At 35.4% G+C, this 22,129-nt stretch overlaps 1 protein-coding gene across 2 annotated transcripts in view; it reads right to left on the reverse strand.

The window, feature by feature from the left end:
- The window catches only part of LOC123566151 (uncharacterized), a 70,018-nt gene that overhangs the window by 901 nt on the left and 46,988 nt on the right, over positions 1–22,129 (reverse strand). Inside the window, exons 1-6 of one of the 2 annotated variants that reach the window (XM_053549329.1) lie at positions 18,009–18,027; positions 16,881–16,971; positions 14,274–14,463; positions 4,148–4,254; positions 3,016–3,183; positions 1,136–1,264 (exon numbers count right to left, since the gene is read on the reverse strand). In XM_053549329.1, the coding sequence (XP_053405304.1) occupies positions 1,136–1,264; positions 3,016–3,183; positions 4,148–4,254; positions 14,274–14,463; positions 16,881–16,913 (627 nt within the window). In that variant the 5' untranslated portion in view covers positions 16,914–16,971; positions 18,009–18,027. Of the gene's footprint in view, positions 1–1,135; positions 1,265–3,015; positions 3,184–4,147; positions 4,255–14,273; positions 14,464–16,880; positions 16,972–18,008; positions 18,028–22,129 lie in introns of those variants that run through there. The other variant, XM_053549320.1, reaches the window with a different exon arrangement.

Genomic DNA, 22,129 nt, shown 5'->3' on the forward strand with positions numbered 1-22,129 from the left:
AAATATATGAGCCGTTCCATGGCATAAGTGACAAAAAAATCAAAATTGTGATAACAAAATATTCATGAAGAACATTTTCTTGAAAAACAATATAATGGTATCTAGTTTCTGCATGAACATAAAAAAAAACAACAGTTTTCCAGTATTTTAAACTATTTATTGAGCAATAATTATATCATGCCTAATACAGGTTTTCTCATGGAACAGCCTATATATATTATGGTCATTCTATCTTCTTTTTACTACAAAAATCTACATAATGTAATTTTAGGCCTATACACCATGACAGAGATATCAGCAAAAATGATCACTGTTAACAAAATCAAGGGCAGTAACTCTGGTCATACCAGAGTCATGAAAAGACATATAGATAGCTGCAATCAACAAGAGCTGTCCGTAAAAAAGTCAATGCTCGACTTTTCGAATTGTTGTCCCAGAATCAGTATATTATCCTAAATGTTAAAATATCTATAAGTTTCAATCCAGTATCTGCATTAGTTTTGGAAAACTTCAGCAGGGATTTTCTAAGTCCAAAATGGGGCATAATTTGACCAAAATACATGTCAGAGTTATGGGACTTGATGCTATCACCTAGTTTTATTACACCAAAGACACAGGTGAAGTTTTAATTCAATATCTGCATTAGTTTTGGAGATAGTAACTTGCATGCAGAACTTGAACCAGATTTTCTAAGTTCAAAAAGGGGCATAATTTGGCTAAAATACATGTCAGACTTATGGGACATGACCCAGTGAGGTTGGTAATTGACCTAGAAAAAAAGTTTCAAAGCTATATGCCTTTAAAAGATAGCTATACATACTTGCATGTAAAACTTTAACCAAGGTGTGATGCCGACACCAAGGGTGAGTACAATAGCTCAGACTATTCTTTGAAAAGTCGAGCTAAAAATAGAAACTGTTACTTTCAGTTCCGAGGTGGAATGATGTCATAAGTATTTTGCAAAATCAGAATTCTATTTGTGGGGGACTAAATTTTGTGTATTTCTCAGTTTGCACAAACTTTACTCTCAATTAACCAATAAAATCTCATTCATGTTATTTTCAAATGTTAAAATCCAACAAATTTCACAAAATCTAAAATTTCACAGTATTGCTTAAATAAATAATCTACATACTGTGAAGTTATGTAATATATAAATGGCTCCATTATTACATCCTAGCGCCACATGGGAGTGAGATTTCATGCTACTTGCTTCCTGGCCAACATCCAGCTTGTCTGTATCTATAAATAGCCCACTGCACATCTAAAATAAGAAAATCAACAAATTACTGGATGTAAAGTTCTAATCATTAATAGATAAATTGTGACTTTTGATATAGTATTCTAATATGCTTGTCTCTGTTAAAACACGCTTACGCTAGAATGATGTCACGTTAACGTGTGGTGACGTCAAAGACTTTTGTTGCGACCCAGAAAGAGCGCTACTATATTTTGTCTACTGTTTTAGATTAAAGGCATATTAGAATTGAAATAATTTACAGCAAAACCATGTTTTAATACTATTTATACACTCAGGCGGTAATACGTCATACAAATAATTCACTCGGGCTGCGCCCTTGTGACATTATTACCCCCAATGTATAACCGCCCATCGTGCATAGTGTTAAAGCACTCTTTTGCTTTAAATTATTTCTTAAATGACAGATTTACTGAGAAATCAGGTTTATTTAAAGATTACTTATTAACATAGATATGCAAAACATTGTTTATTTTAATGGTTGAAAATAACACTATACTTAACATTTTAAAAACATGAAATGAAATTAAAACCACTACATCTGTAGTATTAATTAAAGACAAGAGGGTCATGATGACCCTGGATTGCTCACCTGAGTAATATGAGCTACATGTTTCAAATGTCAAACTGATGATTTTTAGAATTTTTTTGGAAGATTTTCCAATGTACAATCAAGTAACCCCTGGGGCGGGGCCAATTTTACCCCGGGGGGTCATGATTTGAACAAATTTTGTAGAAGTCTACTAGGCAATGCTACATGTCAAATATCTGAGATCTAGGCCTTCTGGTTTATTTTTAGAAAATTTTTGAAGATTTTCCTATGTAAAATCAAGTGACCCCTGGGGCGGGGTCAATTTTGACCCCAGGGGTCATGATTTAAACAAATGTTGTAGAGGTCCACTAGGCAATGCTACATGTGAAATATCTAAGCTCTAGGCCTTCTGGTTTATTTTTAGAAAATTTTTGAAGATTTTCCTATGTAAAATCAAGTGACCCCTAGGGCGGGGTCAATTTTAACCCCAGTGTCATGATTTGAAAAATTTTAGTAGAGGTCCATTAGGCAATGCTACATGTCAAATATCTAAGCTCTAGGGTTTCTGGTTTTCGAGAAGAAGATTTTTTAAGATTTTCCTATGTAAAATCAAGTGACCCCTGGGCCGGGGTAAATTTTGACCCCAGGGTCATGATTTGAACAAATTTGGTAGAGGTCCACTAGGCAATGCTTCACACCAAATATCTAAGCTCTAGGGCGTCTGGTTTTTGAGAAGAAGATTTTTAAAGTTTTTCCTTTCGGTTACCATGGCAACCAGAGTTCTGCATGGAATTCAATTCTTTGAATAATTTTAAAATGGGCCACCCAAGGATCATTCCTGTGAAGTTTGGTGTAATTCTGCCCAGTGGTTTTCAAGAAGATTTTATTAGAAATTGTTGACGCACGGCGGACGATGGACATCAAGTGGTCACAATAGTTCATCTTGTCACTTTGTGACAGGTGAGCTAAAAACATACTACTTCTTATAAGTGAAAAATATAGAGGGAGAACTTGAAGTCTGAATACAAATTCAAATATAATTTTTAACTTTCAGTAAGATTTAGATAAAGATATGAGATATTAAAAAAATGTCCATATCTGAAAGTGAATGAAACTTGTCCAGTTATTTCATTAGCTTTACTTTCTTAATCTTGCATGGAGCAGCTTTATTTTTGCTAATAATCAGGATTTGCAAAACAGGTTAAATATGAAGTTAGTAGCTTACCGCAGTGATTACTTCTGGTGTATTCAATGTCATCACTACCTCTCCTTGATGAACAAAATGAAGACGTTTACTGTCGTCTGCTGCAAGGATATAGCTACATTTCTCTCCTGTTGGTGTCACCAGGTCAGTGGACAGTAAGCATGTAACCACAGACTTTTCTGATGGACCCTGCAAGTACAATATTTCATATTTACTAATACCTGTGTACAGTATTTATGAGGTACAACATTACCAATTATCCGAATATTATATTTATGAGGTACAATGTTGCCAATATCAGTATATGACATTTATTGAGGTACAGCCTTACCAATACCTGTTTACAATATCTATGAGGTACAACATTACCAATATCGATATATGATATTTATGAGGTACAATGTTGCCAATATCAGTATATGACATTTATGGAGGTACAGCCTTACCAATACATTTTTACAATATCTATGTGGTACAACATTACCAATATCGATATATGATATTTATGAGGTACAATGTTGCCAACATCAGTATATGACATTTATGGAGGTACAGCCTTACCAATACATTTTTACAATATCTATGAGGTACAACATTACCAATATCGATATATGATATTTATAGAGGTACAGCCTTACCAATACCTGTATATGATATATAAGTGAAACAACATTACTAATACCAGTAGATATGATACTAATACAGTATAAAATATATATGAAGTTACATATGCCTGTAAATATTTTTGTTTTTATTTATGAGTTACAATAACAGGAGCTTGGATATACCTTTCATTCAATTAAATTCTCTTATAAAGTTATGGTTTGTGTAACTACACATCTATAAAGCTTTTCAAATAATAATTATTGAATTCAGTAGGAACAAACATGACCCAGTTGTTTGAAACATTAAAAGGTGATTAAGCTAACAGTCAATTGACTTTTATTGTTTTATTTCAACGTTTTAACAGACTTAGAAAAACAAATGTGTGAGTTAAGTATTATGAACACTAAAAAGGCCTTACAGTAAAATCCAAACATCATACTAGTGTTTCCCTCCAACACTAATATTTTGAAACAAAATTGAACCAGCAGTTAGTTTAACAGCCGGTTAAAGTTTCTAACAATTGGGCCCATGCGGAGGAGTAGTGTACCTTTGATGTTGGTAAGTTGTTGATATTGATTCTCCACAATTCTTTAGATGGTAATATAGCACATATATAGCCTGACTCATCACTAGTCACGATACTACAGTTACCCACTGCAAGATAAATCACAGATGTTATATAGCCAGACTCATCACTAGTCACAATAGTACCCACTGCAAGATAAATCATAGATGTTATACAGCCTGATTCATCACTAGTCACAATACTACAGTTACCCACTGCAAGATAAATCATAGATGTTATATAGCCTGACTCATCACTAGTCACAATACTACAGTTACCCACTGCAAGATAAATCATAGATGCTATATAGCCTGACTCATCACTAGTCACAATACTACAGTTACCCACTGCAAGATAAATCATAGATGTTATACAGCCTGACTCATCACTAGTCACAATACTACAGTTACCCACTGCAAGATAAATCATAGATGTTATATAGCCTGACTCATCACTAGTCACAATAGTACCCATTGCAAGATAAATCATAGATGTTATACAGCCTGACTCATCACTAGTCATAATACTACAGTTACCCACTGCAAGATAAATCATAGATGTTATAAAGCCTGACTCACCACTAGTCACGATACTACAGTTACCCACTGCAAGATAAATCACATATGTTATATAGCCTGACTCATCACTAGTCACAATACTACAGTTACCCACTGCAAGATAAATCATAGATGTTATATAGCCTGACTCATCACTAGTCACAATACTACAGTTACCCACTGCAAGATAAATCATAGATGTTATACAGCCTGACTCATCACTAGTCACAATACTACAGTTACCCACTGCAAGATAAATCATAGATGTTATATAGCCTGACTCATCACTAGTCACAATACTACAGTTACCCACTGCAAGATAACTCATAGATGTTATATAGCCTGACTCAACACTAGTCACAATACTACAGTTACCCACTGCAAGATAAGTCATAGATGTTATATAGCCTGACTCATCACTAGTCACAATAGTACCCATTGCAAGATAAATCATAGATGTTATACAGCCTGAATCATCACTAGTCATAATACTACAGTTACCCACTGCAAGATAAATCATAGATGTTATAGAGCCTGATTCATCACTAGTCACAATACTACAGTTACCCACTGCAAGATAAATTATAGATGTTATACAGCCTGACTCATCACTAGTCATAATACTACAGTTACCCACTGCAAGATAAATCACAGATGTTATATAGCCTGATTCATCGCTAGTCACAATACTACAGTTACCCACTGCAATATAAATCATAGATGTTATACAGCCTGATTCATCACTAGTCACAATACTACAGTTACCCACTGCAAGATAAATCATAGATGTTATATAGCCTGACTCATCACTAGTCACAATATTACAGTTACCCACTGCAAGATAAATCATTGATGTTATACAGCCTGATTCATCACTAATCACAATACCACAGTTACCCACTGCAAGATAAATCATAGATGTTATACAGCCTGATTCATTACTAGTCCCAATACTACAGTTACCCACTGCAAGATAAATCATAGATATTATATAGCCTGACTCATCACTAGTCGCAATACTACAGTTACCCACTGCAATATAAATCATAGATGTTATACAGCCTGATTCATCACTAGTCACAATACTACAGTTACCCACTGCAAGATAAATCATAGATGTTATACAGCCTGACTCATCACTAGTCACAATACTACAGTTACCCACTGCAAGATAAATCATAGATGTTATATAGCCTGACTCATCACTAGTCACAATAGTACCCACTGCAAGATAAATCACAGATGTTATATAGCCTGACTCATCACTAGTCATAATATTACAGTTACCCACTGCAAGATAAATCATAGATGTTATATAGCCTGATTCATCACTAGTCATAGTATTACAGTTACCCACTGCAAGATAAATCATAGATGTTATATAGCCTGACTCATCACTAGTCACAATAGTACCCATTGCAAGATAAATCACAGATGTTATATAGCCTGATTCATCACTAGTCACAATACTACAGTTACCCACTGCAAGATAAATCATAGATGTTATATAGCCTGATTCATCACTAGTCATAGTATTACAGTTACCTACTGCAAGATAAATCATAGATGTTATATAGCCTGACTCATCACTAGTCACGAAAGTACCCATTGCAAGATAAATCATAGATGTTATACAGCCTGATTCATCACTAGTCACAATACTACAGTTACCCACTGCAAGATAAATCATAGATGTTATATAGCCTGACTCATCACTAGTCACAATACTACAGTTACCCACTGCAAGATAAATCATAGATGCTATATAGCCTGACTCATCACTAGTCACAATACTACAGTTACCCACTGCAAGATAAATCATAGATGTTATCTAGCCTGACTCATCACTAGTCACAATACTACAGTTACCCACTGCAAGATAAATCATAGATGTTATATAGCCTGACTCATCATTAGTAACAATAGTACCCATTGCAAGATAAATCATAGATGTTATACAGCCTGACTCATCACTAGTCACGATACTACAGTTACCCACTGCAAGATAAATCATATATGTTATATAGCCTGACTCATCACTAGTCACGATACTACAGTTACCCACTGCAAGATAAATCATAGATGTTATATAGCCTGACTCATCACTAGTCAGAATTCTACAGTTACCCACTGCAAGATAAATCATAGATGTTATATAGCCTGACTTATCACTAGTCACAATACTACAGTTACCCACTGCAAGATAAATCATAGATGTTATACAGCCTGACTCATCACTAGTCACAATACTACAGTTACCCACTGCAAGATAAATTATAGATGTTATACAGCCTGACTTATCACTAGTCATAATACTACAGTTACCCACTGCAAGATAAATCATAGATGTTATACAGCTTGACTCATCACTAGTCACAATACTACAGTTACCCACTGCAAGATAAATCAGAGATGTTATATAGCCTGACTCATCAATAGTCACAATACTACAGTTACCCACTGCAAGATAAATCATAGATGTTATATAGCCGGACTCATCACTAGTCACAATAGTACCCATTGCAAGATAAATCATAGATGTTATACAGCCTGATTCATCACTAGTCATAATACTACAGTTACCCACTGCAAGATAAATCATAGATGTTATACAGCCTGATTCATCACTAGTCATAATACTACAGTTACCCACTGCAAGATAAATCATAGATGTTATATAGCCTGACTCATCACTAGTCACAATAGTACCCATTGCAAGATAAATCATAGATGTAATACAGCCTGATTCATCACTATTCATAATACTACAGTTACCCACTGCAAGATAAATCATAGATGTTATAGAGCCTGATTCATCACTAGTCATAATATTACAGTTACCCACTTCAAGATAAATCATAGATGTTATATAGCCTGATTCATGACTAGTCACAATACTACAGTTACCCACTGCAAGATAAATTATAGATGTTATACAGCCTGACTCATCGCTAGTCATAATACTACAGTTACCCACTGCAAGATAAATCAAGATGTTATATAGCCTGATTCATCGCTAGTCACAATACTACAGTTACCCACTGCAATATAAATCATAGATGTTATACAGCCTGATTCATCACTAGTCACAATACTACAGTTACCCACTGCAAGATAAATCATAGATGTTATATAGCCTGACTCATCACTAGTCACAATATTACAGTTACCCACTGCAAGATAAATCATAGATGTTATACAGCCTGATTCATCACTAGTCACAATACTACAGTTACCCACTGCAAGATAAATCATAGATGTTATACAGCCTGATTCATCACTAGTCATAATACTACAGTTACCCACTGCAAGATAAATCATAGATGTTATGTAGCCTGACTCATCACTAGTCATAATAGTACCAATTGCAAGATAAATCATAGATGTTATATAGCCTGACTCATCACTAGTCATAATATTACAGTTACCCACTGCAAGATAAATCATAGATGTTATACAGCCTGATTCATCACTAGTCATAGTATTACAGTTACCCACTGCAAGATAAATCATAGATGTTATATAGCCTGACTCATCACTAGTCACAATAGTACCCACTGCAAGATAAATCACAGATGTTATATAGTCTGATTCATCACTAGTCACAATACTACAGTTACCCACTGCAAGATAAATCATAGATGTTATATAGCCTGATTCATCACTAGTCATAGTATTACAGTTACCCACTGCAAGATAAATCACAGATGTTATATAGCCTGACTCATCACTAGTCACAATAGTACCCATTGCAAGATAAATCACAGATGTTATATAGCCTGATTCATCACTAGTCACAATACTACAGTTACCCACTGCAAGATAAATCATAGATGTTATATAGCCTGATTTATCACTAGTCATAGTATAACAGTTACCTACTGCAAGATAAATCATAGATGTTATATAGCCTAACTCATCACTAGTCACGATAGTACCCATTGCAAGATAAATCATAGATGTTATACAGCCTGATTCATCACTAGACACAATACTACAGTTACCCACTGCAAGATAAATCATAGATGTTATACAGCCTGGCTCATCACTAGTCACAACAGTACCCACTGCAAGATAAATCATAGATGTTATATAGCCAGACTCATCACTAGTCATAATATTACAGTAACCCACTGCAAGATAAATCATAGATGTTATATAGCCTGACTCATCACTAGTCATAATACTACAGTTACCCACTGCAAGATAGATCATAGATGTTATATAGCCTGATTCATCACTAGTCATAATACTACAGTTACCCACTGCAAGATAAATCACAGATGTTATACAGCCTGACTCATCACTAATCATTATACTACAGTTACCCTCTGCAAGATAAATCACAGATGTTATATAGCCTGACTCATCACTAGTCATAATATTACAGTTACCCAATGCAAGATAAATCATAGATGTTATATAGCCTGTTTCATCACTAGTCATAATATTACAGTTACCCACTGCAAGATAAATCACAGATATTATACAGCCTGACTCATCACTAGTCATAATATTACAGTTACCCAATGCAAGATAAATCATAGATGTTATACAGCCTGACTCATCACTAGTCACAATACTATAGTTACCCACTGCAAGACAAATCATAGATGTTATACAGCCTGATTCATCACTAGTCATAATATTACAGTTACCCACTGCAAGATAAATCATAGATGTTATACAGCCTGACTCATCACTAGTCACAATACTACAGTTACCCACTGCAAGATAAATCATAGATGTTATGTAGCTTGATTCATCACTAGTCATAATATTACAGTTACCCACTGCAAGATAAATCACAGATGTTATACAGCCTGACTCATCACTAGTCATAATATTACAGTTACCCAATGCAAGATAAATCATAGATGCTATACAGCCTGACTCATCACTAGTCACAATACTACAGTTACCCACTGCAAGATAAATCATAGATGCTATATAGCCTAATTCATCACTAGTCATAATACTACAGTTACCCACTGCAAGATAAATCATAGATGTTATATAGCCTGATTCATCACTAGTCACAATATTACAGTTACCCACTGCAAGATAAATCATAGATGTTATATAGCCTGACTCATTACTAGTCACAGTAATACCCACTGCAAGATAAATCACAGAAGTTATATAGCCTGACTCATCACTAGTCATAATATTACAGTTACCCACTGCAAGATTTTTTTTTTTTGGTCATATGGCGACTTTCCAGCTTTGATGGTGGAGGAAGACCCCAGGTGCCCCTCTGTGCATTATTTCATCACGAGCGGGTACCTGGGTAGAACCACCGACCTTCCGTAAGCCAGCTGGATGGTTTCCTCACATGAAGAATTCAACGCCCCGAGTGGGGCTCGAACCCACCATCAATGAGGTGCAAGTGATTTGAAGTCAGCGAACTTAACCGCTCGGCCCACTGCAAGATAAATCATAGATGTTGTATAGCCTGACTCATCACAAGTCACGATACTACAGTTACCCACTGCAAGATAAATCATAGATGTTATATAGCCTGACTCATCACTTGTCATAATATTACAGTTACCCACTGCAAGGTAAATCATAGATGTTATATAGCCTGACTCATCACTAGTCACAATACTACAGTTACCCACTGCAAGATAAATCACAGATGTTATACACTACAACTGCTATTTACATTAACAGTATGACATTGTTCTCTCCTTTTTACTGGGTTTAATGTCATTTTTACACAGAAGTTCAAAAATATGATGACAAACAGTAAACCTAACATTTTTCTTAGATAATATGCTAACAGTCAGTAAACCTAACAGTTTTCCTAGATAACATGCTAAGAATCATTAAACCTAACATGCTAACAATCAGTAAACCTAATAGTGTTCCTAGACAACATGCTAACAATCAGTAAACCTAATATGCTAACAATAAGTAAACCTAACCATTTTCCTAGACAACATGCTAACAATCAGTAAACCTAACATGCCAACAATCAGTAAACCTAACAGTTTTCCAAAACAACATGCTAACAACCAGTAAACCTAACAGATTTCCTAGACAACAAGCTAACAATCAGTAAACCTAACATGCTAACAATGATAAAACCTAACAAGCTAACAGTCAGTTAACCTAACAGTTTTCCTAGACAACATGCTAACAATCAGTAAACCTAACAGTTTTCCTAGATAACATGCTTACAATCAGTAAACCTAACATGCTAACTGTCAGTAAACCTACAGGTTTTCCTAGATAGCATGCTAACAATCAGTAAACCTAACAGTTTTCCTACATAACATGCTATCAATCAGTAAACCTAAAATGCTAACTGTCAGTAAACCTAACAGTTGTCCTAGATAGCATGCAAAAAATCAGTAGACCTAACAGTTTTCCTAGATAACAAGCTAACAATCAGTAAACCTAACATGCTAACTGCCAGTAAACCTACAAGATTTCCTAGATAACATGCTAACAATCAGTAAACCTAACATGCTAACTGTCAGCAAACCTAACAGTTTTCCTAGATAACATGCTAGCAGTCAGTAAACCTAACAGCTGTCCTAGATAGCATGCTAACAATCAGTAAACCTAACAGTTGTCCCAGATAACATGCTAACTATCAGTAAACCTAACATGCTAACTGTCAGTAAACCTACAATTGTTCCTAGATAACATGCTTACAATCAGTAAATCTAACAGGTTTCCTAGATAACATGCTAACAACCAGTAAACCTAACATACTAACTGTCAGTAAACATACAAGTTTTCCTATATAATAACATGCTAGCAATCAGTAAACCTAACACGCTGTCAGTAAACCTATTAGTTTTCCCAGATAACAAGCTAACAATCAGTAAACCTAACATGCTGTCAGTAACCCTACAAGTTTTCCTAGATAACATGCTAACAATCAGTAAACCTAACATGCTAAGTGTCAGTAACCCTACAAGTTTTCCTAGATAACATGCTAACAATCAGTAAACCTAACAATTTTCCTAGACAGCATGCTAACAATCATAAACCTAACAGTTTTCCTAGACAGCAAGCTAACAGTCAGTAAACCTAACAGTTTTCCTAGATAGCATGCTAACAGTCAGTAAACCTAACAGTTTTCCTAGATAGCGCCATGCTAACAGTCAGTAAATAAAAATGGTTCTCCTAGCAGATGACATGATGACAGTAAACAAGAGGGCCATGATGGCCCTATATCGCTCACCTGTTATCATTGCACTTGAGACAAGAAGGTCCTCAAAAAAAATATCTAAATCCAAAGGACAGGAACAACAAAGGGAAGAAATTTAACCAAAAAGAAGAAAAAAATTCTTACAAGGTATAGATATGTCAAAAAAACACCTAAAAATTGGAGGTACCATCCATGTTGTACCACAGAAAGGTGGTCTCGGTTTTTCCCTATGGCCAATAATAAAAAAGTTACTAAAAATAAGCTATTTATAGTAACGTAAAAGGGAAGTAATTAAAAAAAATAAGAAAATATAGTAAGTGAACAAAAGAAGGATCTGCCAAATAAATATGTTGGCATAAATGAAATTTCAGATCAGTATCTTCAGTAGTTACGGAGATATACCCATTTTAATTTGAAATAAAGGGAGGTAATTTGACATAAAATCAGTCCATAGTTATCTACCATGATTGTCTCAGTCCAACTTATAACAATAATGAAATTTCAAATAAGTGCTATAAGTACTTACTGATATAAATCCATTTTGATTACAATCAGGGGAGGTAATCAGATATAAAATAACTGGAACCTACAACTGGATCTGATTTGTCATGGAATCCAAGATTTATTGTTGTTGAAGATATTTTGGAAGTTTGTATCAAATAAAACCATAAATGAAGTCTCTATATGGCTGCAAAAGCCAAAATAGCCGATTTTGAACCTTTAAGGGGCCATAACTCTTGAACCCAAGATGGAATCTGGCCATTTCAATAAAGGAAGCAAGATCTTGTGGTGATACAAGTTGTGTGCAAGTTTGGTTAAAATCAAATCATAAATGAAGCTGCTATTGTACAGACAAGGTCGAAATAGCTAATTTTGGCCCTTTCAGGGGCCATAACTCTGGACCCCATTATGGGATCTGGCCGGTTCAAGAAAGGAAACAAGATCTTATGGTGACACAAGTTTTGTGCAAGTTTGATTAAATTCAAATCATAAATGAAGCTGCTATTGTGCAGACAAGGTCAAAAAAGCTAATCTGGCCCTTTCAGGGGCCATAACTCTGAAACCCATAATGGGATCTGACTAGTTCAAGAAAGGAACCAAGATCTTATGGTGACACACGTTTTGTGCAAGTTTGGTTAAAATCAAATCATAAATGAAGCTGCTATTGTGCAGACAAGGTCAAAATAGCTATTTTTGGCTCTTTCAGGGGCCATAACTCTGGAACCCATAATGGGATCTGGCCATTTCAAGAAAGGAACCGAGATCTTATGGTGATACAAGTTGTGTGCAAGTTTGGTTAAAATAAAATCAATAATGAAACCACTATCGTGCAGACAAGAAATTGTTGACGCACGGACGTACGGACGCACGGACTGACGACGGACGACTGACGAAGGGTGATCACAAAAGCTCACCTTGTCACTATGTGACAGGTGAGCTAATAAAAACAGTACTCCTACTAGTATATATTATTAGGATGGCACTGGAAATGAAGAAGCTTTGCCTCTTTGGTTGATTCTGTGATATTTTCAACAGTATTTAAAGTAATATAACATTAACTTTACAGAATTCTCTGGTTGTTTTTTTTCTTCTTAGAACTACCAGCAGTGTGTCCTTTGCAAGTTGTTTACAACTATAGACATGGAACATGAATTACATAGGTTTCATTCTATCAGCATTGAAATAACAATCAAAATTTAATATATAACTTAACATTGTGAAATATAATATCTAATTTTCAATATGAATGATGACACAGTTAAGGCAATGCAAGATCAGGTTGTGACATCTCAGAGATCAATCTCAGGTAGTTTTTTGTTTGTATTGGGTTTTATGCTGTTTTTTTTTTCATTTTTCAACAGTATTTCAGTTATACAAGAGTGGGCTGTTAAACTAACAAGAGTTCCTGGATCTGTACCAGTACAAACATGTTTTTTGTAAGTAACTGCCAATTAACTTCCCCACATGAATCAGAGGTGGAGGACGATTGATTTCAGACACAATGTCTTTTATCAAATTGTCAAGAACATATCTGCCTGGGGGATGGAACTCATGACCGTGCGATGTGTAGATCTGCACTCTCCCTACCGAGATAAGCGGGCGGGCCTCAGGTAGTTGACTATGCCATACCTCAGCCTTACAACATAAATACTGGTCTTCCAAAGAAGTCAAACTTGAGAATTATTCAGTTAACATTTAGATTAATAAATACAAATATACTACATATTTTCACTTATTATTCTTGTTACAGATACATACAGGTCCCTACTCATACACCTTTTTAAATGGTTCACTTGATAAATACACAAACAACAAAAGATAAACAGATGCTAGTGCATAGTATTTGTGTAACAAAATACATAAAATCAAGTAAGATACGTACATGGATCCTTGTGTATTTGAAGACATTTTATGCTGTCTCTTGCTAAACTGTGCCTGCACAGTATTTGTTGGTTACAGAAAACTGTTACCATGCCAACAGAGTCCCCAGTTACCAAGTCATCATTGTAAAATTTTGTCACATCGTGTACAGCCATTGTCTGAATAGGTCCACCCTTAGTTTCCAGTAGAATCTGTAGTCAAATGTAAGATAAAACTTGTCTTTTTTTCAGTAATCTACATAACATAAAAATCACTCCAACTAGGGAACATGTAACTATGGAATAAAAACTCCTTATACATATCACAGAAGCACAAGTTTCATTGCCTTTAGGCAGAGAAGTGAGAACAATCTTGGTAAAGGTCACCCAAGGAGCCTCTTTGTGCAGTTATTTTAAGATCAGGCCAGCAGTTCCTGACAATAAGATTTTTACATTTTCCACTAGTATAAACATAACAAGAGCTGTCACAGGAGACAGCGCGCTCGACTATTTTGATGCTGGACAGTGAAACTGGGCACATCTGAGGAAACTAGAGCTGTCACTGGAGTGTTTAATGACTCCAATTGTGGATGAAGATATTACACAATAGCCTGAGTCTGTGTCAAAAATATCAACTTAAAGTAATAAGAGAGGTAAAAATAAAATGTATCAAAACACTATATAAGTATATCCTAAGCAAAAAGGGGCATAATTCATTAAATATTGGTGCCAGAGTTATGCACCTTGTGTCATATGGTGTGGGTGATGATGTTGAACAACTATTTTAAGTTTGACTCAAATCCATTCAGTAATAACAGAGACAGAGTGAAAGTGCATCAAAACTTTAACATAAAATTCTAAGAAAAAGAGGGAATAATTAATGAAAAATTGGTGCCAGAGTTATGCACCTTGCACCATATGGTGTGGGTGATGATGTTGAACAACTATTTTTGAATCAAATCCATTCAGTAATAACAGAGACAGAGTGAAAGTGCATCAAAACTTTAACTTAAAATTCTAAGTAAAAAGGGGAAATAATTCATGAAAGATTGGTCCCAGAGTTATGCACCTTGTGTCATATGATAAGGGTAATGATGTTGAACAATTGTTTAAGTTTGAATCAGATCCATTCAGTAATAACAGAGATAGAGTGAAAGTGCACCAAAACATTAACCTGAAATTCTAAGAAAAAAGGGGGAATAATTCATGAAAAAATGGTGCCAGAGTTATGCACCTTGTGTCATATGATGTGGGTGATGATGTTGAACAACTATTTTAAGTTTGACTCAAATTCATTCAGTAATAACAGAGATAGAGTGAAAGTGCATCAAAACTTTAACCTGAAAATCTAAGTGAAATGGGGGGATAATTCATGAAATATTGGTGCCAGAGTTATGGCCCTTATGTCAGATGATGTGGATGATGATGAGGAATAAGTATTTCAAGTTTATATCAAATCCATCAAGTAATTACAGAGATAAGTTGAAAAAAGAGAAAGTGCACCAAAACTTTAACCAAGGTGGGGACGCGGAAAGACGCCGACGCCGGGGCGAGTAGGACAGCTCTCCTTATACTTCGTATAGTCAAGCTAAAAATTATAGTGGAAAGTGACCATGCCTCTAGCAGCCAAGATTCTGATGAATCAGAATGGTTTTAACAGTCTCAGGAGAGTGAAATCCAAGAAACTTTGTGAGTAATTATTTCAACAGGAGGGGATGTTGTTTGAAGATTTTTCTATTTTTACCACTGTTGGCCATGCTTTTTGATGAATCAGAACAATTAGAGCAGCAGGGCTCAACTTTAACCTGTAGAGCACTTGCCCATAGGGCATCTTGCCCATAGGGCATCTTCAACTATATTTTTAATTGCCCAAACTAAATTTTTGGTTGCCCAAATGTAGCATGTTAATGCAATGTAGACATTGCAATGCAGTATAGCAACAAAACAGTAGTACATGATTTTCTGAGAAGTATTTCTTGGGATCTTCCAAATATTCCACTTACCAAACAGGTAACTGAGTATGATTTTTTGCCTGCTTGCACTCCACTTTTACCAGCCCAGGGCAATAGGGTAGTCCTTAAAGTCGAGTCCTGAGTAATCTTTACCCAAAAAACATTTTTTATTAAATCATTTTAAAATTGGCAGTAAAATTCTGTCAATTTTGGTGGAGTCATCCAAGAATCATTTGTATGGAATTATTTTAAAACTAGGGCAAGCAGTTTCTGATAGATTTTTTAAAGTTTCCATTAATATTATATAGATACACAAGGGCTGAAAGAAAAACAATGTCATTGGAGCCATATAAATAAGTATTGAAACTATTATGAAAATAAAACAACAAAGTAAATGGACAGACAAAGGGTGCAGGAGGGCCATCCACCAGTACCAATAACAAGACATCCTGAACAGAGTTCCAGTGAGCTAAAAAGAGGACTGGTACTAACCTTTGAAGATTTTAGTGGAAAACAATTCATAAAGCATTATATGCCACCCCAGAGCAATACCTCTAAATGGCCAGATATTTTTCTTTCCCAGTTTCTAAGTCAATAAATCTCCTCTACAGAATGAACAAATTGCTCCAGTAGTCCAAAGACAGGACGTTTAGGTACAGCATCAGCATTATCAGATACCTGTGGATTTTTGGTCTCAATGGCAGCTGACATGTCATAAATTCTGATAATTCCATCTTCTCCCCCTAAAATCAATCCACGTAAATCTTTTCTACAAAAAAAAGAGAAAAAGTACAGATACAAATTTTATTTAAAAGTCAGTGTGACTGATAAATAGACATTAGCTATAGCTATGTATAGCTACTGACTGGCATATAAGTAACAAAAGAACATTAATAACAAAATAAAAACTGTACCTATTAAATAGAATCACAATATCAGCACATCACAGTAATACAATCTGGCTAAACGTGAAAAACATCTGTTAATCTTGGCCTTGGCCTAAGAACTAGTTAAAAGCAACCAAACGTTAAAAACGGACATGAAAAAAAGAACACTAATGCGTTTTTAGAAAATGGTTTAAGAAATCTACCACGTCAAATCAGATACGTTATGGACTGTTTAACAGCTGCATTTCTGAGGTAAATAAAGGAAAGAAAACTAACTAAGCGCAGACAAATCGTAATAAAAGGTACTTCTAGTAAACTAAAATAAATATAAAGCATTGAAGCAGTTGGTTACTAGGACATTTTTTTTGTATACATAATACAAGCAACCAGCACATGCATAGTTCTAAGCAAACTGAATACAAAGGTTGATACAGTGTGGCAAAAAGCAAGAACTGAAACAGAGCAAAATAATTCAATTAGAGCAACAGGAGCATGCATCTACAGTTCTGCCTGTCCTATGAGCTAATCAGACTACGGAAGTTGAAACTCATTTGGGCCCGTTACATCTCTGAAATACTGGGGTAATGAGTTCCAGAGGCTGGGAGTTGTAGAATGGTGTGGGACAACACAATGTCAAAATAAACTAATGATTTGACAGTATTCGTAAGTATATTCCTATATACACTGACTAAAATTGTTAGATTTTGTAAGTTTTGCAACATTTCTTTTTGCCCATGCTGAAAAGTTGAGCAATTATATTTTATGCTTTTTTTATTTTTCAGCGCATGTCATAATAACCATGCGATGAAATATAAAAAAGGTAAAATATCTTAAAAAATAAAGTTTAAAGGTAAAATTGCCCATGTTATGGCTTATTTATAGGACTATGTCTGTGACGAAAGCTTTTTAAGTTGTATACCACTATATAAGCAATATTCGATGTTCTGCGCTTGATCGTAAGTCAGTATCTTGATGGAAGTTCTGTGGTAGGAGTATTTAAAATGGGTTCGTCTATATACCACCTGATAGAGGGCGAAAATGACACGCCTATTAATTTAAATATTTAAATAAGGCTCAGGCAGTATGCCACTAAATAATGTGGCGAACATAAACCACTAAATTGTGACTTATAGTTTTAGTGTTAAACTATATGTGATAAACTAAACTAGACACATAATTAAATAATTTACTTAATAGGCCTATGTAATACGTATAGGCCTATTAAGTAAAATATTTGATAATGTGTCTAGCACCTGTGATAAAAACAATTAAATGTCAGTAAATCATGTATTGTAGAGAAAGGTATCAAATGCGTAGACGTTTTATTAATAGAAAAGTTCGTCCGCTCCGTCTGTCAATTTGTATACTAGCTCCTGTTAACCCACTCCGTCATTCCATTTAACTGCCTGAATAATTTATCTTCAGCCGACTGTTTTGTTTATGCCTGTGAACATCTATCTTTCCATATAGAACCCCGGGGATCGAACTCTCGACCTCATGATCCGTAGCTTTGCTTCCCTATTGAGCTGAGCAGGTGTATTAATTATGTTCAATTAAATCACAACCATTGACCACTATCATTCCATGGACAGACTTCTTTCATTCAAAATTACAGTCTCATAGAATCGCCTTCTATCTGGTGTTCACCAGATCACTGTTCAAGACCCTCCATCTATCATTCCATAGCAAATTTTATTATATTCGCCCGGGACCCTATATCATTCAATATCTAATTATAAGATTAGCGGGTGTTAAGTGCTGTGTGGCGGCCGTAAAAAGTCGCCCCGACTTCATCTCAGTATTGTTATATTTTCTGGTCCTGCGGGATTATTGATTTCAACTCATTTAGATTTGAAGATTGAATACTGCTTACGTCGGTGCTAGGGTGCGTGGGCAGTGTTTTTCCATTACTGCCCATGAACAGACTCAATCAAACCGAGTCTGCAATTTTCACTATTTGCTTTGTTCTCGGTTATTTTCAGATTTTTTTTCTACCCGTTGTTCCATTTAAGCAATTTCTAGGACCCTGTATAATTCCATGTAACAGTGTCATAAGAATCGCCTTCTACCGAATGTTTCGTTTTACCAGAGTCTAGAAACTTCTATTGTTTCAAATAACAGTCTCAAAATAGTCGTCTTTCTTTTGGTGTTCTTTTGATCGGTTAAATATTAAAGTCGTGCAAGATTCGTCTCCTACCAGATGTTCCCATAAAATCGTTAAATTAAGGAGATTCTGTATTACTCTATATTAAATCTAATAGGGATCGCTTCTACCAGTTCTTCTGAATAACCAACACCAATAATCAACTTTCATTCCATGTTTTATTTCATATTGCAGTCTGATAAGTACAACGTCGATATTTCAGTCTTATAAGAATAGCCTCCTACCGGATGTTCCCTTAATTAAAACATGTCTAGTAACTCTGCATCGTTCCATATTAAATCGAATAAGTATCGGTTGTACTGATAATTCTGTTTAGCCAGCGCCAATCAAGAAACTACTTTTTCCATATAACAGCCTAATAAGTACATGGAACCCTCAATAGTTTCATAGTATAGTCTCATAAGAATCGCGTTCTACCATATGTACGCTTAAAAAAGGACCGCCGGGCTCTCCCTCATTCAGTCTCAAAGTCTAGAAGGAATAGCCTTAGGATAGTTTTTTTTCCATTTACCCAATGTCTAGTATTATCTGTCATCCCATAGAGCAGTCTCATAAGAATCGCCTTCTACCAGATGTTTTTATTTAACCAGCGCATATGGGACCTCTTTCATTCAATATTACAGTCTCATAGACTCGCCTTCTATCTGGTGTTCGTTTAAATCACGGTTCAAGACCCTCCATCGATTACTCCATATCAAATTTTAATATGAATAGCCAGGGATCGTTTATCACTCAATGTTATATCCTTAAAGTAATCGCCTTCTACCAGTTGTGTGTAGGTCCCTGTATAATATGGATATTCCATGTAACAGGGTCATAAGAAACGCCTTCTACCGGATATTTCGTTTTACCAGTGTCTAGAAACCTCTATTTTACCAAATAACAGTCTCAAAATAGTCGTCTTTCTCCTTGGTGTTATTTGGATCAGTTAAATATTAAAGTCTTGTAAGATTCGTCTCCTACCAGATGTTCCCCTAAATCGTTCATCCGAGATTCTGTATCAGTCCATATTAAATCTAATAGGGATCGCTTCTACTAGTTCTTCTGAATACCCAACGCCAAGAACTAACGTTTATTCCATGTTTTATTCTATATTGCAGTCTGATAAGTACAACGTCGATATTTCAGTCTCATAAGAATAGCCTCCTACCGGATGTTCCCTTAAATCATGTGTAGCGGCTCTGCATTGTTCCATATTAAATCGAATAAGTATCGATTCTTCCAGTTATTCTGTGTAACCAGCGCCAATCAAGAAAGTACTTTCCATATAACAGTCTAATAAGTACATGGAACCCTCCATAGTTTCATATTACAGTCACATAAGAATCGCCTTCTACCATATGTTCGCTTAAAAATGGACCCGGGCTCTCCCTCGTTCAATCTCAAAGTCTAAAAGGAATAGCCTTGGGAGTTTTTTTCCATTTAACCAGTGTCTCTTATTATCTTTCATCCCATAGAGCCGCTAAGTCTGATAAGAATCGCCTTCTACCAGATGATTTATTTAACCAGCGCATATGGGACCTCTTTCATTCAATATTAAGTCTCGTAGAATTCCTTGTATCTGGTGTTCGCTTAAATCACGGTTCAAGACCCTCCATCGATCACTTCATATCAAAGTTTAATAACAATCGCCCTTGACCTTTCATCATTCAATATTAAATTCTCAAAGTAATCGCCTTCTACCAGTTGTGTCTAGGACCCTGTTTAATATTCCATAACAGTGTCATAAGAATCGCCTTCTACCGGATATTTCGTTTTACCAGTGTCTATAAAACTGTATTATACCAAATAACAGTCTCAAAATAGTCGTCTTTCTCTTGTTTTTTTTTAATGAATTAAATATTAAAGACCTTAAGATTCGTCTCCTACCAGATGTTCCCCTTAATCGTTCACCCAGGATTCTGTATCAGTCCATACTAAATCTAATAGGGATCGCTTCTACTAGTTCTTTTGAATACCCAACGCCAAGAACTAACTTTTATCCAGTGTTTTATTCCATATTACAGTCTAATAAGTACAACGTAGATATTTTTAGTCTCATAAGAATAGCCTCCTACCGGATGTTCCCTTAAATCATGTTTAGTAACTCTGCATCGTTCCATATTAAATCGAATAAGTATCAGCTCTACTAGTTATTCTGTATAACCAGCGCCAATCAAGAAACTACATTTTCCATATAACAGTCTAAAATGTACATGGAACCCTCAATAGTTTCATAGTACAGTCTCATAAGAATCGCCTTCTACCATATGTTCGCTTAAAAAAGGACCAGGGCGCTCCCTCATTCAGTCTCAAAGTCTAGAAGGAATAGCCTTAGAACAGGGTTTTTCACCATTTAACCAGTGTCTAGTATTATCTGTCATCCCATATAGCAGTCTCATAAGGATCGCCTTCTACCAGATGTTTTATTTAACCAGCGCATATGGGACCTCTTTCATTCAATATTACAGTCTCATAGACTCACCTTATATCTGGTGTTTGTTTAAATCACATTTCAAGACCCTCAATCTACGGTTACTCCATATAAAATCTTGATATGAATAGCCAGGGACTGTTTTATCACTCAATATCAAATCTTTAAAGTAATCGCCTTCAACCAGTTGTTTGTAGGTCCCTGTATACTATTCCATATAACAGGGTCATAAGAAACGCCTTCTACCGGATATTTCGTTTTACCAATGTCTAGAAACCTCTATTTTACCAAATAACAGTCTCAAAATAGTCGTCTTTCTCCTTGGTGTTATTTGGATCAGTTAAATATTAAAGTCTTGTAAGATTCGTCTCCTACCAGATGTTCCCCTAAATCGTTCACCCGAGATTCTGTATCAGTCCATATTAAATCTAATAGGGATCGCTTCTACTAATTCTTCTGAATA

The sequence above is a fragment of the Mercenaria mercenaria genome, chromosome 1 (genome assembly GCF_021730395.1).
Source record: "Mercenaria mercenaria strain notata chromosome 1, MADL_Memer_1, whole genome shotgun sequence".
Taxonomy (NCBI): domain Eukaryota; kingdom Metazoa; phylum Mollusca; class Bivalvia; order Venerida; family Veneridae; genus Mercenaria; species Mercenaria mercenaria.